Source organism: Notolabrus celidotus, chromosome 13 (genome assembly GCF_009762535.1).
Source record: "Notolabrus celidotus isolate fNotCel1 chromosome 13, fNotCel1.pri, whole genome shotgun sequence".
NCBI lineage: Eukaryota > Metazoa > Chordata > Actinopteri > Labriformes > Labridae > Notolabrus > Notolabrus celidotus.
Genome location: NC_048284.1, coordinates 9,238,000 through 9,265,924, shown reverse-complemented (window position 1 = coordinate 9,265,924; position 27,925 = coordinate 9,238,000). Strand labels below are relative to the sequence as shown.

Here is a 27,925-nt window from a genome sequence, read left to right as displayed (position 1 = left end):
AATGAAATAAAAACAAGCACTGTATGATTCTGACTCTAATAACCTGTTATTCTTAAAGTTGTGTTACAGCTTGTGATGCTTCATGACTATTGCTTTACTTGATTGCTTGCAGCAGGTGCAGCTGATTTACTCATGACTTAAGTCTTAATTAGCTAATGGTGCAACATGATTTAGTACAGGGAATCAATTTAGGAAGTAGTTAAAGGAATGTAGGAAGACCCTTACAAATACACTTAGTGGGGAATTGACAAATAGACGGTGTAAGCCTATCCAGATCTGTAAGTATCGCAGGCATTAAAGCTCCTGTTAGGAGTTTTTAGGTGGTTATAAAACAGACTGATGTTAATGCTGATGCCTCTACTTGAGCTACAACAACAACGCAGAACATCAGTGAAAAGATTCACTATTTCAATATAGTTATTTCCTGTGTGTGAAATCAAAGAAGGAGGGTAGGCACCAGCTTTTTTACATTTTCCATGGCACAGATTTTAAGAGTCATACATTTGTCTGGGGTAAGATAAGGCAAAGTGAGATTAAAAATAAAGATAAGAAAAACAGGACAAAAACAGCAAAGACATAAGAAATACCACTTTGTCCACAGGGGGCGCCATAATCAACAGGAAAAGAAAATGTTACAGAAAAATGTCCCACTTTTTTTATGTCAAAATTCTGCCACCTTTAAAATGTGGGTCACAAACGACACAGATGTGGGCCAACTGACTGAGGTAAATTTTAAGCTGTCAATACGTCTTCCTGGTTAAAACTAACCAGCTCCATCCAAAAAAAAACAAAGAATGTGAACCAGAAACAGGCCCCTGAAAAACAAACACTGATTCCACGGCAGAAAAAGATCAGTCTGTGGACCAGATTCCAGCCTGTTAGCAAAGTAAACACACACTCACGAGAACAAGGCACAAAGTCCACCTCTCAATCTCTGCCTGTCTGTGTGAATATGGGTTAACTATTTGTATTTGACCTCCTTCTACAGCTCAAACTCAATTACACTGTCCTCCACATGGTAGCAGCTGAGGTGTTCAAGCATTAAACCAAACAAATCGTAGACTTTAAAGGAAGAAAAACTTGCCTGGATGAGACAAAAAAGAAAACCCAAGACCTGCATCCTATCAAGCCAGCATAACTTTCACTCCCTCCCCCCTGTCTGCTCCTCGGTTGTTATCAGCAGAAAGAGGAGGGAGGAGGAATGAAAGACTGCAGCTGCAAGAGTTTGTTGTGTCAGTCGGCTCAGTTCTGGCGTAGTTCCTTATCACACTTCAAACAGCTCTTGCTCCGTCTCCCACGCACTTTCTCTGCCCACTTTTATTCCGTATCATTTACTCCCGATTCTCCATTTTGTAAAGGATTACAGCTCAAGTTTGTTTTTTTTTAAGATTGGGCCTGTACCATACATCTAAATAGCTTCTTATCACGGTTAAAAGGGAGCTAAGTTCTTCCAAATCTTTGCTGTTCTGCTTCTTTATTTTCACTTTGTTTAATTCTGTGGAAGAGGAAGTCAGTGAGCGGCTTTCTTATCAACTCCTAGGGTATAATGAGAGAAGACAGTTCAGCTGGGAGACAAATTGTGGTCCTTCAAACGTATTATTTGGAGATCAAAACCCCCAAAATGTATCTGCACTAGAGCTGGGCGATACTTAAAAAAGATGTTATCATAATAGTTTTTTCATGTGGTTGCTGATACGAGTAAAGGACGATATTGGTTCATTTAGAACGATACGATCCGAAATCATTCGAAACGATTCAGTGACTTAAAATCCATTCAGTAACTTTTTAGCTCAAAATGAAACCAGTGTGACTGTGAAATAAATATCTTGATACTAAACAGTCCTAGATTCCTGTTGTTGCCGTGATGCTTTTCGCCCAAGCCACGTTTTTGCCTATTCTCTGACTAAACATGCTGGCGAAGCCTAAGGCTTCTGCAGAGCTGACGTTACATTGCGCTGCAGTGGGAACGCTGCAAGAGGACGGTCGTAGATTCCTGTTGTTTCTTGTAAGGGAATCAGGTATAAATGAATTAAGGATATAAACAAACAAGGTCTGAGGCTTCTGCAGAGCTGATGTTACTTTGCGCTGCTACTGCAGCGAGACGCTGCAAGAGGTGCCTGGACGGTTGGCGTTGTGTGAAATCCCATGGCGCCTTAGTAGGTGGTTGGATAGATCTGTAGTGTTGCCGTGGTACTTTACTTGACCTTTACATTTCCTACAAACAGCGAGCGACTTATTTAGAACATCTCCGTCTTTGCAAAAGCCAAAGTGTTTCCACACGCTGGACCGCAATGGTGGTTTGATAATTTCTCGCTCGCCGGCTTCTCCTCTGACATCCGCCATGCTATGTTTTGTTGTCTGCTGCCGTTCTTAAATCCAATGCGTTACTTCCTAGTATCGATACAATAGATTTATTACCTTTTAAAATGATTTTAGATCAATATATGTTGTCAGGAAGGCCAACTTGTCGAGCACAGATACATCGATGTAGTAGATGAATCGTTACACCCCTAATATTGAGAAAATTTGATGGCAGTAATTATGGTTATCGAATTATCGCCCAGCCCTTATATGTAGATCAAATCCCCAAAAATGTATCGGCCCATCTGAGAGTCATGCAGTACTTGGTAATACGGCACTTTATCTTTCATTGACCCTCAAAATGCAACTACTTAAAGCCATGAAAACAGGCTTTTAGCAAAGCTACACACGTTTTCGGCTATGAGATTCAGTAGAGGCATCATCACCTGATTCAGTTCTCTATTTATAGGACTCATGAGTTTATAGTGATCTGATTTGTACAGCTAGAAATGCTGCCATGTTCACAGTAGAATCTTAAGACAACACATTTTTACTTTGGTTTCATTCTTATTGAGCCTATTGTGGCTCAAAAACAATTGAATACAGAGTTTTTGTCTATAAGCCTCCCTTGAACAAACATAAGCAGGTGTTATTCTAACAGAAGAAAGAGCTTTCTAAATTAACTTCCTGAAAGAGCCAGAAACAAAGACAAATGATTTCATACTCCCAAGATACATTAAACTTGAGTTTTTTAAAGCACGCTTCATTATACTCTAATAACACGCTAAATTGATATCACAGCAGCCAAGAAAAATGATTTACAATTCACTTAAGAAGTCAGGACGGAGAGTCGCTCTCAGAGGGAAGAAATATAAAGCAAACAGTGTTCTGTGGAGCCTCCTCTTTGTTCACAGTGTCATTCAGAAGAAGTTTGGCTCGCTCATTTGTTCTCACAAGTAGGAGGAGGTTTTGCACTGTTCGAGGATGCATTGGTTGCCAGAAACAGTCGTGTTGATTTTTCTGTGATTCCAAGAAAAAACAGGCGGTATCATGATGGTGAGTCATGTTTGAGGAATCCCAGAGGATGAGGCTAAACGTTGAGTAGTTCTCTCTCGAGTGAAATCGTCATTCGGATCCTAAATATAGATCAAACAAACCACTTTACATCGACAAGGAGGAGGATCCAGTAACATGCAGTTTTACATCTGTTTACTCTTGCTTAGCTGAAAAATTGTTGGAAAAAAAATTTATTATAAAGTTTATGATGATAATTAATCATCAAATTCTAACATTTCTCAGCTGCTTGATGAATCACCAGTGAGGAAGTTTACAAAACCAAAGTTTTAACCCTTTTATTTCATGTCCTGTATCAGTTTTTTTTAACCCTTTTATTTCATGTCCTGTATCAGTTTTCACTGGAGCTCCATCAGGCTTATAATCAATGAATGAAAAACATCTGTGAGTTACTTTCAGTTTGTGTTGATTTTGATGCCTCCTCTGGACCATGTGGTTCCTTTAGCCTCTTTGCTGGTTTTGTTCTGTACATGTTTAAGTCTCGTTTCTGACAAAAAGTCTCATCCTGCTGTCTTTTAATGATCAGTCGTATCACCAACCATGAAACTTTTATTAGAAAAAGTAAAGAAAAGTCTGTTTCTGCAGCATGCTGGTGATCTCTTCTGACACCTACGCTGAGGCAGCATTTACAGGCATTAAAAATAACAATAAAGGAATAATGAATTCTTGTGTGCAGGTTTTTTTTTTTTTTGCTTTTGTGGGTTAAAAAGAAGTATCATTATCAGTTTCAGTCTGTTTCATTACATGGTAAAAACCAGCCACAAAAGCTTTAATTTTAGATGTCACACTGACATGTTTAGCATCTTTGAAAATGCTCAGACTTAAGCTTGAATGTGAGATAATTTCATGTGGGTTTGACCGATGTTTAGCTGCACAGTTTGAGTTTGAAATCATGTAATATGCAGCTAAAATCTGGAAGTGGTTCTAAACCTGTGAGATATGTGGTTACAATAGGGAACCTGATTTTTGGGTCCCTTTCCTAGCAGCAACATAAATCTTTCCAGATTAAACCTGCAGGCAAAAACCCTACAAGTAACAGGTTTGGTGATGTTCCTCTAAATCTAAGAGCACTTACTGCTCTAACTGTTCACAACACTTTACACACCTTTCATGTTGCTGTGTGTATAAGAGTGTGTTTTTGTGTATGTAAATGGATAACAACAGGCAGCAGAAGCTGTGAAAACTCTCACAAGTCTTCACTTACATAACATTCACAGGTTTGAGAAAGAACAAACTAAATATCACTGAGCTGCTCCATTTGAACTTCAAAAACCGTTTTACTTAAATAAAATCTAGCACCTTGGCAGAGGAAGAAACGCAGCAAAGAGCAAAGAGAGGTGTCCACTTTCTCACTTTGTACAGATAGAGCTGGGAGCTGGGAGTACGCACACACTTTAAGTTATCACATAGATGGTCACTTCAACCCCCAGAATGTTCAGTCTATGTATATCCTTAAGATGAGGTGGCTGCAGAAAGATGGGTGAAGTGTTTTGAATGAAGAGTGGTGCTACCTTCAATAATGTTTAATCCTTGAGTAAATCGAGTCAAGCAAGTAGGAGGCATGCGTCTAAATGGTAAGAAAACTGTACTTAATAAAAGAATGAGTCTGGCATTTCAACCTATAAAGAAGGTACTCTACAGATTTTTGCCTGTGAGGTTATTTTTTAAAGAACAGTTTTTTCTTATCTTTGGACTCCTTACGCTAGAACTGGGCGATATTGAAAATGATGTCACGATAAAATATTTCACATCAGTTGATACTGATAATTATCACGATATATATCAAATCATTATTTCATTTAAAATTAAAAGGCAGATTTTGCCCCTGAATGAAAGTTGAAGACAGTTTGTTAGCTTGTATCTGGATTTATTTCTCTGATAAGCTTCTTGAATCCATCATGCTAACAGGAAGCAGGTCTTTAGTGTAAGATGGGATTTTTGCGAAGTTCTAGTTTGTGGATTCTTATTTTTCTCATGTTGATGTTATTTGAATATTTTTCTTTTAAAGTTATATTTTTTGGCATTTTGCCTTTATTAGATAGGACAGCTGAAGAGAGACCGGAAATCAGGGGAGTAGAAACGGGGGGAAGATATGCAGGAAATGGTCGACCAGCCGGGAATCGAACGTGCGACCCCTGCGACGAGGACTGTAGGCTCTGTATGTGGGGCGCTTAGACCGCTCGGCCACCAGCGCCCCTTATTTGAATAATTTGATTTGAAATTACACAGTGTTAGACTAACGACTCTGCTGTGAGCTGGTAGGTTTAGAGTTTTCTTCAGTGTCGCTGTCGCTCATTTCAACTGTTTACATTCCGCTCCAAACATCTCGAGGCCCCGCCTACCTCTCACCCTGTGACATGATTGGCTGATCAATGCAGTCTTCTTCTTCTGTCTAAAGTTGGATGGCAACTAGCGTTTAAGGCTCATTAACGCCCCCTTTCTAGTGGTTGGGGGATGTAATTACAGGTTTAAATATATCAAATTTTTTCTCAAACATTTGTTTTATTTATATTGAGAAAAATTATATCACGATAATTATCATTATCAAATTATCGCCCAGCCCTACCTTAGGCTACAAAGTGGTCAAATTTGTGCCACACATGAAAAAAGGTCAAATAATGAACATTGTTTTTATAAATTTAGCCAAAAATACAAACAAGCCTATTATTCCAAAACAATTCTACATGAAAAACATCATAAAAACAAACACCTCATAATACATAACCCTGAACTTAATACAACCTGAATGTTACCTGAGTTTTGTAAACTACGCTCTTATTATTATTGTTTTCACTTAAAATCAACTCAAGCAGGCTCAAACTGGAAAACCCAAAAACAACCCTCCACTCCCCAGATCATGGATACTCCATGCTGTTTTAGACTGCATACAATGTGACTTAATGGCATCTTTAACAATCATACAATCTGATAATTAAAAGGACATGAGTATTGGCTTTCATATGGAAAAAAGGCTAAGACTTCAGACAACTCATTCAACACTGGGATGAAGAATCAGGCTCACATGGCCGCTTGGGGAAATTTAGTTTGTATGTGTTCTTTCTATTACCTCTTGTGGTTGCACTACACCAGGAGAGAAGAAAAGGAAAAAGGGCAACAGGACAAAAGCTGTAGAATAGATTATCTCCTATTATTAGCAACAGAAGATGGATCCTCCAACAGCAGATTTGTTTTCAGTAAGCCTACATAAAATCAAATCCCTGCGATGGCCTGCTTTATTAAGTCCACAGTGTTTAGCTTTAACATCAGCAGCTCAACATCATCACCAGTAATGATGAAATGAATATGTTCAGGTCACGCACGGAGCCAGAAGTGAGTTCACTTCAAAAAAAACAAAAAAAAGAAAACCTGGAGTCGCTCTCCTTCTCCTCCTTCCCTCCCTCTCTCCTACTTCTGCTGCCTCAATTAAAGTCTCTGCTCCCCCCCTCCTCCTTCAATCGCTCCTGCTCTCTTTGGACCACTAACCTTGATTCACTGTTCTACTCGACTCTGCCGCGGGCTGGGACATGCATCCACACACACACTCAAACACACACAAACACTGACAGACATGTACAGACAGAAAGATTTACAAGCCGACACACAGAGGCAGATATACTCATGTAGTTGACCATGGCGAAGTAGAGGCGGTTAGTTTGGGGCCTGTGTGAGGGGAAAGTGTGGCTAACCGAAACCACATGTGGCTGACTCTCTTTTCGCTGCATCCAGAGGTATGTAAGCCTCTGGAGTGTGAGTGTGTGTGTGTGTGTGTGTGTGTGTGTGTGTGGAGGGGGAGGTGTGATAGAGCCACCGAAAGCTTCACGGTTCAGCTTTAACCTTTATTTATCCAGGGAGAAGTTGTGTTGCAGTTTGTAGCCACTCTCCCGCACATTCACAAGGTTACAGCTCTGTAACTACAGTTTGCTACTGGTGGCTGCTGCAGCTGTGCCAATGAATCAGGCGGAGGTTAAGTGGTTTGCTCAAGGGTAAAGTAACAAATTACAAGTTAGTGAAGCCAAAACATACATTAAAAGTGCTGTTTGTGGTAAATAGTGCACCATTAGAAACCAGTTTTCTTTCACGTTAGCTTCCAAATGATGAGAAAACTTCTTTCCTTTGTCGGTTTCCTTCTCTTTGAGTTCAGTCTAGTCAATCCTACAACATGGGAGAGAAATGAACGGCAACTCTTTGTGTTGCTCGACTAAAGCGACCTCCGAAAAATCGTCTTTCACTGTTATACACTTCTCAACAGCACGGTCTTACGAGAGAAATGTAGCAGTTCAGTGGTTGATTAATGCTTCCTCTGTTTTCAAACACAATACACTGCTTCGACAGTCTGATTGAGAATATTCTAATCAAATCTCTGACCTGAGAGTCTCACGAAGGTGACCAGAGGTCACCCTGAAACATCCTTTAATTTGTCGGCTGTGTGGTCTTTAGTTGAAGTCGTTCAGAAGACTTTCAGGAAAGCAGGTCATGACAGAAATCGTAGCTACACTCTACATATGAAATATAAATCACAGTGCTTTTGTTCAAACCTTATCCTCATAACTGTGACTCATAATATCTTCCTTTAACCCGCCACCTTTCCTCTGCCAACGCTTTTAACAAGCCTCGTTTGAATGAAAAACAATAGCTGTGTCCCACTTTAGAGGTTGTATCCTTCAAAGGACAGAGTTAAATACTTTGCACCACAGTGGCACATCGAAGGCTCCTGCAAATGCGTCCTACTTTCCCAAGCCACAAAGGATGCATCAGGTGTGTCCTCCCTGACCCAACACGTCCCCAGTTTCATCCATGCCAATTTAAACTTAATTACGTGATGTTAGTTGTGTTAGCTGGTTCAAGTGCAGCTTTCAAGGTTGCAGGCAGGAGGAGTGGCGTGAATAAAGGGTGAGGGTGGGAACAGCGAACAGGAAATCCTTCATAAACCAGACAGACAGTCTCATTTCAGTCCAGCCTGGGTGGTCCATGAAGACCAGACCCTATACAGGCTGGGACCTTCAAAGGATGCTACCCCTCAACTGGGACACGACTACATGTGTGACTTAAAGCGGGTGCACACTACAGGATAATCGGGCAGATTTTTGTCCCAATCTGCCTCTTACGATCAAAGCCAGCAAAGGCCCGATTGTCTGATGTTTGCAAACGACATGGTGTCTGATTTTCCTGTGGTGTGGGGTGTGTTAAGAGTAATTTTGTCCGGTCGGAGCCACTTGGACGGTCTCAGAAGGAGAGATCATAGATAATGAACATGTTTAATATTTGCGAAGTCGAAATCCTGTAGTGAGTGGGATGCTCCGAGAGGAGCCGAGCACGCTCAGTGTGTAATGTCACGTGTACCGGAGCAAAAGCCAATCAAGACGTGAGCTGACTGACGGAAGAGGAAGTAAAAACAAACATGGCGCTTGCAAGTCTCTTGGACTTCCGAAATGGAAGACCAACTGGTTGATTTGAGGCAACAGCATGAATGTTTATATAATTGTTTTTCTTTTTTGTGTGTTTTCAGAAAGTAAGAGGCCGAAAAACAATCATCATTGCTTCTTCCTGTACGTCGGCCATGTTTCTTTACACCGAAGTCACGTTTTACTACGTGAGATTTGGAATATTGAGCGTGAAGACCCTGATACTCTGCTGAAGAATTGGTTAGTGTGTGGTGTCCTCTGTAGTGCACACCACACACTATAAGATCAGAAGAGAGAGATCTTGTGCGATCTGTCTTTTGTTATCATCAAGTGTGTGGTCTCTAAATGTGTGAAGGTTTGAAGAATCCTGTAACGTGTGCCAGGCATTAAGCATGAACATTTGGAGCCATGTATGGATTTGAAATATACCTGCACATTATAAGTTACAAATAGTTGCCACACGTATTCTACAGATTACAAATGATCTTAAGGAGATCTGTTTCAACAACAAAACATCAACATGTTTTATTCTACTCTGACTCCAGAGACTGAGACTCAAGAGACTGCAGTAGTTCTGTTTCAAACCTGTACTTAACTTCTTTAAGATCCCTTTAGAGAGGGACTAACCCTACGAGACAGAGCGACGCTGTGTGTTAAGGTAGCATTGTGTGTCTGAGTGTGTGTGAGGCTCAGTGTAAGAGACAGTTTGTGTCATGAGGAGGTAGAGCTGTATCTGCTAACCGTTACTCCAACAAGACAGCTCGCTTTGCTCACACACACACACACACACACACACACACACACGCACACACAAGGAACACACACGTACATGTGATGCACACACAGACACTTTATTTACCTTTGGCCCAATGTAGACATCGTGACAGTTAACCAAGCCACTTAATACAAAGAGACAGCTTCTTCTACAAAGGTTTATATTCACAGAGGAGGGGTTGGAGTTTATGTGTGTGAGTCAGAGTAAATCTGGCTGTACTGAAAACAGAGCGAGAAAACACTCACAAAAGCATTCCAGAAAAAGGGCGAGAGAGACAGCAGGACAGAGAAGAAGGAGGAGAGAGGGAGAGAGACCTTGACGTGATACAGGAGGAGGTGAGATGGAGACAAAAAGGGGTGAGGATGTTTTGTGCCAGAGTGACACTGAAGAGGAGGCTACGTTCTTCAGATTGTGAGCTATAAGATGAAAACACAACAAATACACGGCTATGGTTTTGTGCAGCAGCTTCAAGGAGCGACATCAACAACTTTTTTCACTTTGACAAAAGAAGTTTGAAGCAAACACGACAAACTCTGGTTCTAGCCTCTCCATCGTGAAGGTTTCCTGCTGTTGTGTTTGTTTAATCATCGTTGTAAGTAGAGCTGGGCGACGTTAAAGAAGATATTAAAACTATATATTTTTCATATCAGCCGTTTTCGATAATTATCACGATAAAAACCAAATCATTATTTCCTTTGACCCTGTTATGTTCGTTTCTCTAGAACAGCATTAATGTTCCTGGGTCAGTTTGACCCGGGGCTAATTCAGTTATCCAAAAGTGTCAGAACCCCAAAAAATCCCAATAAACATTTTTTTTAATCTAACTTTTAACTCCATTACTAACCATTTAAATCAAGATTTAATGCAATGGTGTTCTTTATTTCTCACAGATCATGGTTTAATGAGGATAACTCACTCCTTTTTCATTAAAATTAATGTTAAACTATCTTTAATTGGAAAGCCCTAAATATAAATACAATAGTTTTACATGACATAGATTTTTGTTCATTTTATTTTACATTTAGATTTTTTTTTTTAATGAAGTGATGTTGATAAATTAACACAACACCTGTTCTGTCACATTCTGCCCAGATTTTTATGCTGCATTTAACTAGTTTGGAGGGCATATATTGCCGAAAATGGACTTTAAAAAGGGTCAATTTGACCCGCAACATAACAGGAGGGTTAAATGTAAAGGCAGATTTTTGGTCCTGACTGAAAGTTGAAGAAACCAGACATTTTGTTTGCTTGTACCTAGATTTAGTTTTCTGATAACCTCCTTGAATCCTTCATTGTGGACGGTGCAAACAGGAAGCAGGTCTTTTGTGTAAAATTAGATTAAGTTAAGTTTTAGATTTATAGATTCTTATTTTTCTCAGGTTGAGATCATTTGGATAATCGGATTTGAATTTACAACAAAGATATATCAAATAGTTTACAGTGTACCAGTTTATAGAGTATTGTTTTGAGTTGTGCACTCACCTTTGAGGTTATTAAGTGTTAGGGGCGGAGTGATATTGTTTCCTACAGTGCAGTGAATGCATCACGTTTATTCAGTGTTCAGCTGTACTACGGTCGTGGTGGGCATTAAACGTGTTGGAAATGCACAGCAGAAGTCATAAAATTATATCACAATAATTATCATTATCGAATTATCGCCCAGCCCTAGATGTAAGATGAAGATATTTTGGGCTTGGGCTTCAGCTCAGGACTTTTTTACTTATAAAGACCAAATTAAAACCTATTAATGTAAACAACAGTCCTTCTCTCATCATCACAAATTCATATGCCAGGTTCACTTGAATCCCTTTAGATTTATTCTTTAACATTGTTCTTGTGTTTTCACGTCGCTCCCATGGAAAGCCGCGATAGCAATCACGGTTCCACCTTAAACAGCCTTCCCACACTTTATCCCCTGTAACACAACACCTTTCAGTCTGGATTTGAGCACACAAAATCCCACCCTTGATCTTGTTGTGGGTCTTCGGAGGGGGAAAACACAGAAACAGAAGGAAGAGGGGAGGCAAGGAGGTGGGATAAAGAGGGGGAGAAAGGGGGCATTAGGAGGAGGACAAGTAGGGGGGAACAGAGGGGAAAAGGAGTACAGGAGAATGGGGGAGGGTTTGATAAACACTGTGTTGCTGTGTTAGGGTTAGTGGGCCATAAATTCCACAGAAAAGGCAGAGAAAGTGACTGGGGAGGGGAGAGGTAGAATAAAAGAGAGGAAGGTTGGAGAGGAGAAAAGGGAGTCATAATTGGAAATGTTTGGAGGAGTCAGAGGGAGTCGTAAGAGCGGAGAGGAGAGTTTGTTTGACTAAACTGACTGATTTTGTTCAACTTCACCCGACACAGTGGGGTCTGTACAGTGTCAACAATGCAGAGGTGCGTGTGTCCGAGCGGTTTGCACAAGTGAGCATCAACATGAAAAAAATCAAATACCTTCACAATAAGAATCTCAGGCTACCTGCCAATGAAAACCTAGCATGCCCTATTTTGGTGTTTTTCTTGGTTCACATGTTGCTCTGCAGCTGTTCGTCTGTTGGGAGTTTTTCTGCACTGCTTCTTATCACTTCTAGAGGAAAGGACGCTCCATTTGCACCGTTTCAAAAACTTTGTAGTTCCTCTTATCTGTGTGGTAGAACTCTCGCTCAGTGTTTCCCACAAGGATGCATTCAGTGCTGCTCTTTGAAAAGCAGAAAGGCCTTGGGGAAATGCAGCCTCAGTAGGTGTCCACACCCTTAAATCTATTGAAAACTATTGTTTGGTTCCATGAATGCAAGGAAATAAATCTGCTCAATGTTGGGAGGCATAAAGTTACAGGCAGGCCGGCCCCCTCGGTCAGTTCATCTGTTAGCGCTGCATATTCAAACTCTGATGTGAGCCAGTGACATACTGGGATGTTTACACATCATTGTGACCTCAAGCTAATCCCTATAATCCCACATAGACTAACAGGCAGTGTACAGCTTTCTTTAGGTTACATTCAGGAACACTCCAGCCTTGAAGACGGAGGAATAACTCCAGTGAAAGAAGAAGTTTCAAACATCTTCTGTCCTTGTTGTGTTCAGAAGGTATTTTTGAGTTTGCTAAAGATAATATGAGAGACAAATAAAGTTGGTATCTCTAAAGTTTTGGTCTTTCAGTTGGAAATTGCATTTTGTGTGTCCTTGGTAAACTGTAGTGAATAATAACAGTTTTGTGCTTAAAGACCTTTGGATAGAGTTTTTTGAGATACTAAGGCTTCAACTAAACAATTACTTTCATTATCTATTGCTTTCACATCATTAGCCAATGCATCGTGCAATAATTGAATCAGGTCACATCATTTTTTGAAGCCAAACCAACGGTCCAAAGCCCAAAGATTCTTTGTCCTTTCAGTAATGACATATAAAGAAGAATAAAAGCAAATCCTAAAATTGGAGAAGCAGAAGCAGCAACGGTTGGATTAGATTTGCTTGAAAATGGTGTAGGGATTAATCGATGATCAAAATATTTGATGATTCCTTTTGAGTTGAACAAATGATCAGATTAGGGACTTCAATTGCATCTCTAGAAGTTACCATCACTTACTCTAAATGATGAAACTGCTTTGGTCCTCAAGTTTTTGCACAAGACAGAGGTCATGGATCTCGGCCCTTGACATTCCCCAGTGTGCACGCACAGGAAGAAGAATAACAGTGACCATTAGACTGAGGATGTTCTGATGCAACTCATTTCTTAGTCACCCAAACTTGTTAGACCGCAACCCCACAAATATAGGTGCCAAAGACTTGTGACCCCCACTATTCCTCCAAGTGGTTAAATGTTGCTTCATACTTCAAAATGAGTTTACCTACATGCACATGTGGCTGTGTTTCCTGTGCTGCTGTGAATTAACCTCCTGCTGCTGATGCTTTTGTTCATTAACTGTTGGCTAATCTTAACTTTAGGAGTCATCTGGCAACAAATAAGGGCAGAAAACTAATGAAATGTACTTATTTGCAGGGTTTTATTTCAAATGTAACAACTATTTTTGTCTATATTTTTACAATAATAGGTCAAATAAGCAAATTTAGATCCCCCATTGGTGTCTTGCGTCCCATTGGGGGTCCCCTGACTTAAACGGATTAAACATGCTTTAAATCAGCATGATACTTTAAGTGTTAATTTAAAATAATGTGAATTTTAAGTTGTTTTCAATAACAATTAATGGTCCACTTAATCAAACATCTTCTTTTTTTTAATGGATAGGACAGCTGAAGAGAGACAGGAAATGTGGGGAGTGGAGAGTGGGGGAAGGATAAGCAGCAAATAGTCGGCTGGAATCAAACCTGCGACCTCTGCGGCGAGGGTTATAGGCTCTGAATATGGGGCACGCGCTTAGACCGCTAGGCCAACGCTGCCCCAATCAACCATCTTGTAACGTCTGTTGCTATTTTCTTTTTTTTAAAGTTAGATTTTTTGGTCTTTTTACACGTTTATTATCTAGAGGAGACGACAGTGGATAGTGCAGGAAACAAGGAGAGAGTGGGGGAATCACATGCCAAAAAGAGGTTACAGGCTGGATTCAGAGGCCGCAGGCTTGATTCAGGCTGGATGTCCACGCCCGTCTGGTGCTATTTTCAAGTGTCTCGGGGAGCAACATGAGGTAAAGAGCCAAGGGTCAAGTTTGTTAAACTGGTGTCCCAAAGATGCAGAATTCAAAACAATAAAAATCCTTAAAACTTGTTGTCAGATAACATTTGGTTTGTGTTCATCCTCATTACAGAGAGCTTGGAGCAATTTGATGTTTTGTTTTTAGGATTTAATTCCGCCACTTATTCAATCCTTGGCAAACAAGCAAAAGTTTCTCTTGTCCCTCACTTCCTCTCTGACATTTCTTTGATTTCTTAGCCGCATTCATCGTGAACTTTTGAAGCTGTTATTTAGAGCTCAAACAGTTACATAATGCTGTTCTGATCAGTGTAATGTCTATGTTTAACAAGCTCCGTGCAGGACAGACAGTGTCTCAGCACGACCGACCAGAAGAGTGACAGACAGATGTTCAACATTCAAATGTCTGTCTGCAGCTTCCCACACACAGCCTGTCTGTTAGAGTGATTGACTGAAGGTGCTCAACACGTGCACGCCATGCTGCCAGACTGACCATGTGTCTGAAGTCATGTAGTCATTTGCAGACAGTTGGGAGACACGCACACACACACATACTGGATGGCAGGGAGATGGACAGACAAAAAGGGCGATTACTGTGGAGGACAGATTGATAAAAAGCGGCGTTACATCATTTAGAGGAAAAAGATAACTGTGGAATATCTGCTAGAAGATTTAAATCTCTGCTTACACAGAGAGGGGACCGGCTTCACGGTGATTTGAAGATACACGGCCGAGGGATGGAGATGATAATCTTAATGGACCGGTCATCTGTCTGTGAGCCCCTGATTCACACACACACACAGAAAAGGGGTTTATATCTCGAAAGCTTTCTGCTGCTTTCTACTGAAATCAGCTTAAAGAGCAGAGGAGAGTTATTAGAAAGGACTGTAAGAACTGTAAAAATAGTGTCCTTTCTGCTATCAGTATATACATACTGTGCCTGTAAGTCCTCCAGGCTTTTAACACGAGGCTTCACACAGAGATCAGGATGAGACTTGCTATGGTATACTGCACAGGGATTGCTTATGGCTACTTTTGTGTTTGTGTGTGTGTGTGTGTGTGGTGCAGCTTTATGACAGATGTCTTCTTAACTGGACTAATGGAAAACACTTCAGCCACTGCTCATAGCTACACTCACACACACACATGAAACAGCCCTTTGGCCATGTGTATAAACCCAATTCACCTGAAGGCCAGTATAAAGAGGCTCCATCTTTTAGAAACACACAAAAAAATACACTTCCACTCATACAGCTTTACTGTCAGGTTCACTCACACACAAACAAAACCACGGCCTTTAGTGACGTGAAAAACAAAGCACCTTCTCTGGAACAAATTCCAATGTCTCCTGACACTGTAAAGACACGTCCTTATCTTAATTTGTCTAAAGTGTCTCTTAAGGAGCTTTGACTGGGAATAAAATAGCCCCAGCAAGGACACTTAAAGGCACATGCCTCCCAAAAAAAACCACAGCTTTCTGATTGCCGTTGAAATCCTACTTTTAAAGATCATCTTTTGGACACCCGATAGAGGAAGAAGACGATTGTGTGGTCATGTGGCGCACTTCCCGGGACAGATTTGAAGTGAGGGTGCTTGGTTTAGCAACATGATTTCCCAAAACTCTTGTATTTTTGTCTTTAGTGGTTTGGCTCGGACCAGTATTGGCAAACATTTGCTAAACATGCAGGATGGTGGAAGAGTTTGGGTGCAGCGACAACAAGAAAACAGGAGAACTACTGTAAGATCTTGCCTCATGCTGACAATAGATCAGATATTTTTAAGTTATATTTTTGGGCATTTTTTGCCTTTAATGGATAGGACAGCTGGAGAGAGACAGTAAATGTGGGGAGTAGAGAGTGGGGGAGGACATGCAGTAAATGGTCGAGGCTGGGATTGAGCCTGCGACCTCTGCCATGAGAGCTATAGCCTCTGTATATGGGGCGCACTTAGACCGCTAGACTAACGGCGCCCCCACTAGAACAGATTTACTCTGAGGTCTCTTGATGTAATCTCTATAGTAAAATGGGTGTAATCATTCTCATAGTCAGAGTCTGTTCCTTTAACCATAGCTAAGTTTCACACTGTTTGGGAAGAACCTGCCTGAGGTATTAGACAGCCTTTTACCTTAAATACTGGAATAAACAAGCATAAAACATTCAACATTGCATAATTCCAGCTATGTCAACCAGCTCCCATAACTGTGACTGTAGTCATGATAACTTTGTACCCCCTACATAGAACTACAATAGAACAAGGAAACTACAGCAGATACTGACTTTTTCAGTTCAACTGTGTCTCTGTTAATTGGATATAAAAAGGTAGATGTGAAATAAATCCACCAACACCTTGCCTTCACACAGACCAAAACTGGATCCTGTCACATCTTGATTCATTTCTGTAACAATCAAACTACAAAACCCCCCCAAAGAGGTGAAGGTTGTCTCTGTTTCAAACACATCCTGTCTCTCGGACTGAGCCGGGTGTATTGTAATGAGATATGTTGTTGCTGAGGTAGAACCTGCCAAAGCCATTTTCAAGAACCTGTCCTGCCTAATGTGAACCGACAGTGTTTCTGCCCTGCTGGGCTTTCATTAGGTCTCTATTATTTTTGTATTAAATAATGTGTGTTTTGGAGCATGGAACTCCAAATACTGTGTTAGACTCCCACACTAACAATAAAAAAAAGGGATAAATCTACGTTTTCCTTTTATTTCTTTTGGTCTGTGTGTGAAATCAACTGAGGGTTTTGATTGTAGTTGATTTTTGTAAATAAAAATAAAAACATCATTTTGTAGGGCCCTTTGAAATCCGTTTCATTTTTTCCAAATTCCGTTTTTTCCATTTTAATTTTTAAAAGTTTTGTTTTTTCCCCTTTACACTTATTTTACCATCATATAGTGTGTGCTCTTTGTGTCAGTGAATAAAATCTCCGTTAATGAAATGCAAAAATCCTTAAATCCATTGATGCAACACATCAGCTTTTGGACGACAAGTGGTCATCACATGTATTTTTATATTTCCAGTCAACAGTTTGTTTGCAGAATTTGCAAAAGAGCATGTCACCTGACACATAGAAGTCATTTAGGAACTGTTCAGCTCTGTATTTTGGAGAAAGAGATGAGTTTTGTAGTTATTTTTGCAGACGTAGCTGGTGTTTCTGTTGGCCGCTTCGACGTGTTGTTTATTTCAGGAGAGGGCGGATGAGTGTTTGCGAGGAGATGCACGTTCCTTCTCCTCGTGATGACAGCATTTCAGTCATTTTATGTCAATTTCCGCGATATTCCACGTTTAACAGTAGATTCCGTTTTATTGGCCAATTCCATGATTCCGTGAACGCGGAAATCATAGGGCCCTAATTTTGCTTTGGTTTTGTCACGGCAAAGCAAAGCCTTGTGGGATGCCACACTCCACAATCACACACAGTGATAGCTCAGTAAGTCTCTATTTTACTAACCTGTCACTTTCCCCCCAAAAAACACCACACCCTTATTAACAACCATCCGCTGTGAGTGTTTGTGTGTGAAAGAGGGGCAGACGGAGAGGGAGGGAGTTAGAGGATAGGTGTGAGACAGAGTGAGAGGATGTGAGGTAGCTGAAGTGGACAGTTATGAGAAGTGAAAGAGAGAGAGGAGAATGAGTGTTCAGGGACTGCAGGAACAAAGTAACTGGGAACTGGTTCATTAAAAACCTGAGTCACCTGAACAAACGGCACCTGGAAACTTCAAACCTGCTGACAGCTGTCTAACTACACTCAGACAGACAGACAGAAACAAAGAGAGGACGAGACACACACACACAGACAGACAAATGGCAAATAGATTTACTGACTGCCATGCTGGCAGAGTCTCAAAGACAGGTGACAGCAGAGTGGTGCCAGAGAGCTACAAGTATTTCAGCCATTCAATTCAAGCTTTTCATGACAGGAAGTATCTCCAGCAGGAGAAAGAACATGTAGAAATCACCTTAAAGTGTGTGCCCCTAACAAACTTTTCATATTGTTAATTACGGGCGTAAGACTACATCCATTCACTTCTGTATCCTTTTTGATGGCATATTAAGAAAGACTTTTTAACTCGGATTTATACATTTTGTAGTGTGTTACTTTCACAGTTTCACAGTGGAAAAAGTGCTGTATACAGTATCACAATAAAATCAAACATCACAACTGTAAAATGATATGTATCAGATTGCCAGATTATGCTAATACACAGCCCTACTGTCTAAACTGTGTTAATTACAAGCAATAGTACTCTAGATTAATAACATTACAGAAATGTTCTAAAGATGGTGTACTGTCATGTTAGTGTGAGATTGGTTGCAAGACCACAAACAACAACACCTTGAAATGATCGTTACATGAGTGTGACTGTTATTAAAGATGTGTTAGCTATTAGATTAGCTGACTCTACATGATCTACTTTGGAATGCATGATATTATTGGTATCCGCAGATATGAAAATGTCTGCCAATAATGCGACACATTAATCATGCAGACGTGATGTAGAGCTGGGCAATATTGAAAATGATGTTATCACGATATCTCACCCTACGACGTGATTTGCTGCCGTGGCACTAAATTTTCCCGTAGTGGGACGAATTAAGGAATATCTTATCTCATCTTATGATTGGCTGTTCAATGCTGTCTTCTTCTTCTGTCAAATGTTGGATGGCTAGTGTTTGAGGCTCATTAGCGCCCCCTCCCTTTCCAGTGGTTGGGGATGTAATAACAATTTTTTAAGTTCATTTTTTTGGACTTTTGCCTTTATTAAATAGGACAGCTGAAGAGAGACAGGAAACGTGGGGAGTGGAGAGTGGGGGAAGAAAATGGTCGCGGCCAGGATTCGTACCAGCAACCTCTGCGATGAGGACTATAGCCTCTGCATGTTGGGCACTTAGACCGCTAGGCCGAGGCGACCCGTAATTACAATTTTTATCTCATTTGTTTTATTTATAGAGAAAAATTACATCACAATAATTATCGTTATCGAATTATCACCCAGCCCTACACCTTAAACAGACCAGGCATAAGCTTCAGCACATCAGCTGTATGGAGGTAGACTGATGTGTCCAAAACAGAACCAAAGGATGTCATGATAAGAGGTAAATGTGATGGTATATGAGAGACTTGATGTTCATTACAATGAAAAAAGGGTGAGTAGATATCGGAACAGTATCTGTGTCCCTATCAGCATCCGCCAAATTGGGATATCAGCAAAAATCCAACATCATGCATCCTTGAACTTACAACATCAATCTAACTTATCTCTAAACCTTTAAGTGACAGGATGAAGACTTTGGGTTAATAATGACGACACCAATCCCTACGACAAGGACGAGGATGATGACTATGAAAGATGAAGCTCAGCTCTTAGCCGGCCACTTGTAACTTACCCTTCTCAGAGCGCCCCATGTGAGCTGCGTGCAGCAGAAGAAGAGCAGAGAATAAAAGGAAAAAGAATTAGATTAGATTGCATGCAAAGGAGTAAAGTCACATAAATCAGAGTGAAGCTGTGCAGCAGAAGATTCCGCAATGACACAGACAGAGGGGACACACTGTGTTCATTTTAAGGCATGGTTAAAAAAAACATTCAACAACCAAGAGGAAGAAAACAGATGGATGCTTTTTCTGACCAATCAACAGTCAGCAAAGACCAAAGACAAAAGAAGCTAGGTAATAACATACTTAAGCACATAGAGTTTGACTTTCATGTAGCTCTTAAATCACAAATACATCCAGCTTTAATGAACACTGTCTGCTTGGCGGCAGCAACCAAATTAAACCAAACACAAATAAAAAAGCAGAATCCTAAGAATAAAAGAAAAACACATAACTGACACAACACACAAATCTGCATTCAAATTTGTGAGAACAATCTTTTGGCTTGCACACGTTCTTTAACACAAACTCTTTGACCAACAGATCCCTGACCTCAACCGTTCCCCTCTGCCTCCCCTAACCCTCATGGTAACCCTAAAAATAATCATTTTCCCAAGACTCTCGTCACCTGTCGCCACTTGTTCCCATCTCCCCCTCCCTTACAAGCACACACACACGCACCAGTCATGTCTTTATTACATACATGATATCACCACACACTGAACCACACAAACTGGTGCTGAAGCTGCTCACATCTGTGTCTGTGTGAGAGTAAGGGGAAGAGAGAGAGTGTGTGAACTGTAATGTAATTAATCAGCTGAGAGTGTTGATTACTTAATCTGTCATTAGCCAGCCAAGTGTGTAAGTGTGTGTAGTGTGTGTGTGTGTGTGTGTGTGTGTGTGTGTGTGTGTGTGTGTGTGTGTGTGTGTGTGTGTGTGTGTGTGTGTGTGTGTGTGTGTGTGTGTGTGTGTGAGGCAGCAGGGTGTTTCAAAGCCCCCTTGTACCGACAGCTGTGACCAGAGCCAAACGGGGCCGAGCTGAGATTGATGATACTGGACTAATAACCATCAGTCATGAGGGATGTGATATTTCAGGGATTGGGGATTTGTTTTGGATGTGCCGCATTCCTTCATCTCCAATGGGATTTGAACACTTTCATGGTTGACTTCCTGCTTTGCTGACTGATGATGTAAACTCATCATGTACCAGTATCTAAAGGTTAATCCTCAATTCTTTAAAATCAGCTTATTTGGGGTGCAAATGTAGTAAAACCAAAAAGACGGGAAGCATAAAGGCTCGTGGTGATGACACTAATACGACACTGTGTTTCTCCCTCTTATGACAAAGCATTAATAAACATGAAGTTCTTCTCAGGTTGAGTCTATAAGTGGTCCCTTATGTCCTCATATGTGTGGTAGTGTATACTTTAAGCAGTCTGTCAGCTGAGATTAAATCAGCAAGATCTCTTTAAGTAACAAGAACTGGACCATATAATCTGGTTACACTCTCTTAAACCGAATAATGACATCCTGCTTGTCTCTGTTTTGTGTCACTTCAAAATGAATTTCACAGGTTTTTTTGGAGAGTTGGTTGGACAAAAACTGCAATTTCAAGATGTCACCATGGAGTCAAGACTCTTGACATGCAGAGCTTCAATTTAGCCTTGCCCAGTGTCATTTACAGTATAACAGAAGAAGATCCATTCGCGTTCCGAGAAGTGTTTTCCCTCTGGGCACCTTTATAAAAATTACAATTTTTAAAGTTGAACTGTGGATGTGACAACTTGAAGTGTAATCCAGATTAACTGTGACTCTTGTCAGGATTTTTCATCCAAAGGCTTTGAGAAGCAAGTGGCAAATTCTGGTGTTGAAAAATGAAGCCAATGTGGAAGTGCAGTTCCTTGAGTGTCCACTTGAGGCTGGCTCTAAAAGCCAAGGAATCCCCACTAGGTCCCATGTAATAATGGCCAACTTTACAGCTGAATAAAGTCTGGTATATGAAATAGACTAGGTCTCTATGGCTCATTTTTTTATTCATGTCAACTGTAAAGCCTGGTTTATACTTCTGTGTTGACTCTATGCCGTAGCTACTCTGTATTGCGTCTGCAACACTCGCCCTGAACCCTAGTTGGCAGTGCGATTTCTATGTTCGTTCCAAGCATATAATGAACGTAGTATCCGTGACGTCACCCGTCTGTCTTGAAGCCAATTGTCGGCGGAAGCCATATCGGAAATGCTGAACGCATCCCAACTGCTGTTGAGCTAGTGTGAGGTAAAGAGGCGGGCTTTGAGCCTCTTAGCCAACAGCTGCAGTGTTGCTGCTCGTTTCCAAGTCAGCTTTTCCAATCTGGTGGCGGTTATCACCCAGCTTCATAATCCCTCTTCAGACACCAATGAGTGACATCACTGAGACTATGTCCATGTTTATATGGTCTATGTTGGCATGACAATGTAAGGCCTATGAGCTGCAACAGCAATACTTTGCATTTTCAGTGGGATGCAAACAATTGGAAGTAAACCCAGAAGCTTGAAACTGTTTTGCTGTATGGGTCAGTCAACATTCCTTGTCCTTGAATCAAGTATCCAGGCCTTAGAATGACCAGAGGAGCAACTAAACAATAGATTTAGCTGTTGCCCCTGTGCTCCAATTTAAGTGTTTCATCTTTCTGTCCAACCAAAAACTTCAAACCCTTTGAAATTCATGTAGAAAACTAGAAGAATAAAATGAAATAACCAAAATTAAAGATCAATAACTCATTCTGGCATTCTTTGTGTGACAGATCAATTTTCCAAGTCCTGACCAATCAATTAAGGGGAAGGTTTCAGAATTAGGTAAACAAGCAATAAATGATTGGTAGAAACGTGTGCAGGTTGGTTCTTTATCATAATTTCAAAAATCAGCATGAAACCTACTTTAAGAGAAAGTTTTCATGTGTTTGGAGTTCATCTTGTAAAACAGTTCTTGCACAGCATGGCGGATGAAAAACCTGGAGCACAACCAGTGTCAGTCCTGTCACTTCCTCACTCTCCCTCTCACTTAACTCTCTGGCAACAGTGCGAGGCTAAGAGGTTGCACGGTTGCTGTGTGTCGCTAATCCATATTTCAGCACAAACCCTCCAATTCATTCTTACACACACACACACACACACACACACACACACACACACACACACACACACATACACACGCAGAGTCTAATGAGAGATTAGCTAATGAATTCTCTCAACAGATTAATTACATTTCACACACACACGCTTGTGTGCGCCGACTTCATCCCCAAACGACAGAAGAAATGAGCCAGTTACTTTCAAAGAGATGGATTCCACAAATCTATCACTAAACTGAAATCCGTGGAAACAGTTTGGCTCGGAGCAAAGCGGACGTTTGATTTGAAGAGAAGACATTAGGATGGATCTGAAGGACGGCGGTCTGAGGCATTACTTTTAAGGATAAAGTAAATAAAAAGGGCCTTTGATTTGGCGCCATTTTACATGGCAAGAGACGAGTGAGGAGGCATTTTCACATGAGACTAAATGAGAGGCAAACATCTTTGTAGCACTGTACTCTGTGGGGCTTAAAAGCATCAGCCTCCCTCGTTCTCTTCAAGTGACAGCAACACACATCACACACACACACACACACACAAACACAAAAACACACACAAACACACACACACACACACACACACACACACACACACAAGACACGACAGAGGAACACAAGCACACACTCCCTCCTGCCGTTTTCACAGTCTCTTGAGTAGAGGAGATGCCCACGGCCAAAAACCAATGGTTGCATTTCTCTATTTTTTCCCCTCCTCCTCCTCATCTCCTCTTTCTCACTTTCACTCCTTTCCTGTCGTCTTTTTCCAGGAAAACACACATTTTCAGCTTTCGAATGGGAGCTGAAAAGTGATTATAATTAAACCAACTTGGTTCAAAATACTCAAATAGTTTAGAATGATGATTAAACCAGCTCAGATGTGGTGTGTTTGGTGTCAGCAGCAGCCTCTTCATTTGTCTGCAGACGCTAATGGAAAACAATTATTTCACATCATTAAGATTAAAGACGCCTGAATGTGTGTCACGGCTCCATCAGAGAGGAGACCCATTTAGAAAGTTGTCAAAAGCCCACGTACTGTCTGAGGAAAGTCGACCAGATTCAAGTTTATTACTCTGACTTTGAAAGTGAAAGGCCAAAAATACAACAGGCGCTGATAAGAGGAGACAAATTCACGTTAATGCCAGAATTCATGCTTTGACTTTCTAAATGGAGAAGTGGGAGATAAAGAAGGGAATGTCTCTGTTTTAGAGAAAAGACGTATTAACACAAACTCAATGTGACTTTGTGGAAATATGACGGACAGATTTTAAATCCTCCGCTGAATTCTCTGTGATATTACAGTACAATTGCTCCTAATGCTTCACCACAAAACACATCCCTCCTGTGATTCCCCTCATTATTGACTTCTGCTTTAATAATCACCACTTTTTCTCTGAGCTCCGGCTGCATTTATGATCTGCTCATTAACCCCATCAGCCTGAACGGTTAAACATAGCACTGCTGGGATCAAATAAAAGGAATAAATTAGACTGTTTTGCTCTCTTAGCTGCAAATGCAAGTTCTTGTTTAGTGCGCGATAAATGAAAAGATGGCTCCATAAATCAGGAGTCCCAGTGAGCACAGAAAAGGGCACTGCAATTAACTCATTTATCCCAAGAAAGTGGGTTGTTTTATTGCAATTAAAGAAACCTTTTTGCTTGATGTGATTCTCTAAAATTCTGAATATATCCTCTTTTTATTCTGCAACACAACGAACAGAACACTGGCTTCTTTAACCCCCTCTCCACATTACTGATAGCCTATCCCGCCCTGTATAAAAGGGGCCTCTGGTCAGTAGTATTTACTTGCAAATTAACAGCACTCAAATTCCCAAAGAGGCCTCAAAGAAATTCCACACATTTGTTACCCTAGAGGGCCAAATGGCCACACGGGAGGGAGAGAGGGGGGTGGTTATTTGGTATAAGGGTGAGGGGAATGACACGATCACAGATGAAGTGGTAATTAATGTGCAATATGCAAATCATTAACACGGCACTATTGATTCTGAGCATTACAACAAAGTTTATTCCAGTTTCTGGTGACTTATAGGGGGCTTTACGTGTTTTTTGGTTTACAGCCTTTATGTGGTTTTAGTCTGACTTTAGAGTTCAGCTGTCTAACAGCTGTGAATACGTCTGTCTGTGTCCGTGGTTGGAGTTCAGACACGAACAACTGCTGAACGCGGAAATAAAAGGCAGCAAAGCCAGACCTACAGAGACAGGTAGGGAGAGCTGGCTGGCTGCGCGGAGATCCGAGGGCTGCAGAGAATCTGAAAGACCTCTCTCTCTGCGCCCATTCTGCCGTGCAGTGCGTGCCCCATCACCACCAACAACCAATAAACAGTAAAACCACCTCCTTTAGTTTATTCAGCAGACTTTTGCACCGACATGGAGCGCATTAAACAGCATTGTTGCAGCTTTTTCTGTCCTCACATGAGAGCATTTCTTTTACACAGACGAAACAGGCACACTTTCCGATGCAGATCACAGTTTAAATCCGGGTCCGGGGACATCACCGTGTACAGGATGGGTTTTGCATGCATCCAAAGACGAACGTGGAAGAGTTTAATGAAACAATCCTCATGCACACGGTTGCACGGACTTTAACAATGACAACTTCGAGATCAGATTACATCTTCTCTGTTGTGCAGAACCACATCTAAAATACCAAACATTTCAAAATCCCCTGAATCAGGTTAAAACATACATCGAAAGAGTGAACCACCCTCTCCTTTTTTTTAGCTCTCAAAGTTGTGCGCTGCCAGACTTCACCAAACAGGCGATCGGCGTGCAGATTTGTCGGAACCATTAGGTTTTAGGACAACAAAGTTAAAACAAACGAGGATCATTCGCTTTGCAGAGAGCGAAATGCTTCACAAAACGCCCCAGACTGAGAGGAATGATACATTTTAAATGCCATAAAGGAGATCGGCATACGTCAAGGTAGTCGGGAGTAGTTGTTTAACGCAGTGGGTGCAAGAATGAACATCATTTAGCACAATATTATAGTGATAACTTGACACAATGTATCATCAGTGCGATAATGCATGAATATTATACTTAATAAGGGGTGATCTCAGCGCACACTGTAACTTTTTCTCCATTCATGCGCTGGACGCGAGGCTGCACGGCTGCACCGAGAGCGATGTGTCCCTGCTCTGTGCTCTGCCTTCAAACACACGCTTTTTACAGGTAATGCAAAATGTAACAATGTCAGACAATTTGCGCACTGATGCAAGTTGCTCCACAATTCAGATCGCAGAAAATCCTGATCTCCCTGAACAAATAACCTATCAAACTTCATTTTAAACCTTGGAGACTGAGCTCACAATCCCAAGCATTAGGTGAGTAGTGTATTAGTCATTTGTGTCGGTAAGTGCAGCCTACTTGGCAAACAAACTGTCTTCAAACAAGACCCGACAGTCTCACACAGCACAGAACACGGCTTGCGCTCACAGTAGAAAACATTTCGCATTTCAACAGTGACAAAAACACATTTTTTACACGCGTAAATCCAAAAGAACCCTTTTTCACACGCGTAAATCCAAAAAACAGCAACAACCAAATCACTAAAACCTGCGCGTGGGTACATTTTCAGCGCAGTGGCTAACTTTTCCACTACACCTAAACACACCTGTCAGGAATTCACACGCCAACACGGATGGAAATGTGGTCCAAACTTTGATTTCATGGCACAGCAACACCCCCCAAAAACTGTCTGTGTGCCCCTCTTTTCGTCCTTACCTGTCGGTATCTGACCGGAGACCTTTCCACCGGTCGCGAGGAGAAACAGGAGTCCCGGGAGTACAGAGAAAAGTGTATCCATGTTTAAAACGTGGCCGTCTGTTCAGTCCGTAACAGTTTCTCTCCCCCCAGTAAAAGTTTTTTTCTCCTCCGTCTTCACCTCCGTCTCGTGTGTTCTTGTCTTTTTTCGTTATATTATTCCTTCTGTTGTTGTGAAGTCAGTCGCCCCATTCTCTCCTCTCCGGTTTCTCTCTTTTCGCTTTCCTACGGGCTCTCGCGGACACGACTTTGTTTCACGCGGAGAGTGAGGGAGCGCGAGCGAGAGAGAGAGGGAGAGACAGAGAGGGAGGGAGGGAGGGAGAGCGCGTGACGTCACGAGGCCGGAGTTGATTGAAGAATTAAAAAAACAGACTAAAAAGTGACAAAACACGCATTTTGTGTTGAAGTTTCACAACATAACATTCTTCCAAAACATAATTTATACAGATTAATAAAAAAAAACACCAACAAATAACTCTTTACCATTAATTTCAGACAGAATTACTGTAAAATAGACTATATATTTATTTGTGTATAAAATATTTATTAAATTTTTAATTATATATTTACCATATTCTAATAGTTAAAGTATTTTGAATTGTATTTATTGTTAATCATGTTTGCCTCTGCTTTAGATAGAAAAAAATACAGCATTAAATTTAATTGTTTTGCTTTAGGCTACACTTTACACCAGGGGTTTCAAAAGTGTAGGCCAGGATCCCCTGGGGGGTCGCGAGATGCCTTCAAAAATTGGTTTTTTTTTAAGTTATCTAAAAATAGTACATTTTACCCATTATAGTACAGAATATCGAAAATCAAAAATCAGTAGCTAAACTTGAAATAAAACCTTGAAAACAGAAAATGTAATGAGTTTTCTGCCTTTCTTTTTGCCAGATGACTCCTAAATTTAGGGTCAGTGAACCGTGAATTATCAAAAGCATCACTAGCAGTAGGTTTATTCATAAAGAAACACAGCCACATGCTCATGTAGGTAGGGTCATTTTCTGCAGACCAGCTAAATGAAGCCACATTTAGTCACTTTGCGGAACAGTGGGGGTCGCAAGTCTTTGGCACCTATATTTTGGGGGTTGCAGGCTGAAAAGATTGGGAACCCCTGGTTTACACAGTACTGGAGTTACCATTGTATATTTTTGTAGCCAACTAAAGTTTTGAGGTAGTTTCTGAAATTACTTGAGCAAATCGTTTTTTCTTTTATTATCTATATGATTTATTAAGTTTTAGAACTTAAGACCCTTTTTTAAAAAAAAATTTAACTGCACTACATTTATGATTATATGAAGTAAATCCCATATCATATCCTTCAAAAACTCATGGACTATGGCACTTGCTTATGGGCTACATATGAAGGCAAAAGTCAGTAAATTAAGTAGTAAAAATATTCATAAAAAGTTGCAAAACTCATCCACTAGTGAAATCAATCAATTTAAAGTTTAGAATAATGTTTAGAATAAACCAATA

General features: G+C 40.8%; 1 protein-coding gene across 4 annotated transcripts in view; it reads right to left on the bottom strand.

Moving 5' to 3' along the window:
• Positions 1-26,731, bottom strand: part of ptprk (protein tyrosine phosphatase receptor type K) — a 153,008-nt gene extending 126,277 nt beyond the window's left edge. For 3 of the 4 annotated variants that reach the window (XM_034699506.1, XM_034699508.1, XM_034699509.1), the window contains exons 1-2: positions 26,408-26,731; positions 19,576-19,599 (exon numbers count right to left, since the gene is read on the bottom strand). In XM_034699506.1, the coding sequence (XP_034555397.1) occupies positions 19,576-19,599; positions 26,408-26,489 (106 nt within the window). In that variant the 5' untranslated portion in view covers positions 26,490-26,731. The remainder of the gene's footprint in view (positions 1-19,575; positions 19,600-26,407) is intronic. The other variant, XM_034699507.1, reaches the window with a different exon arrangement.
• Between the last annotated feature and the right edge of the window lie 1,194 nt (positions 26,732-27,925).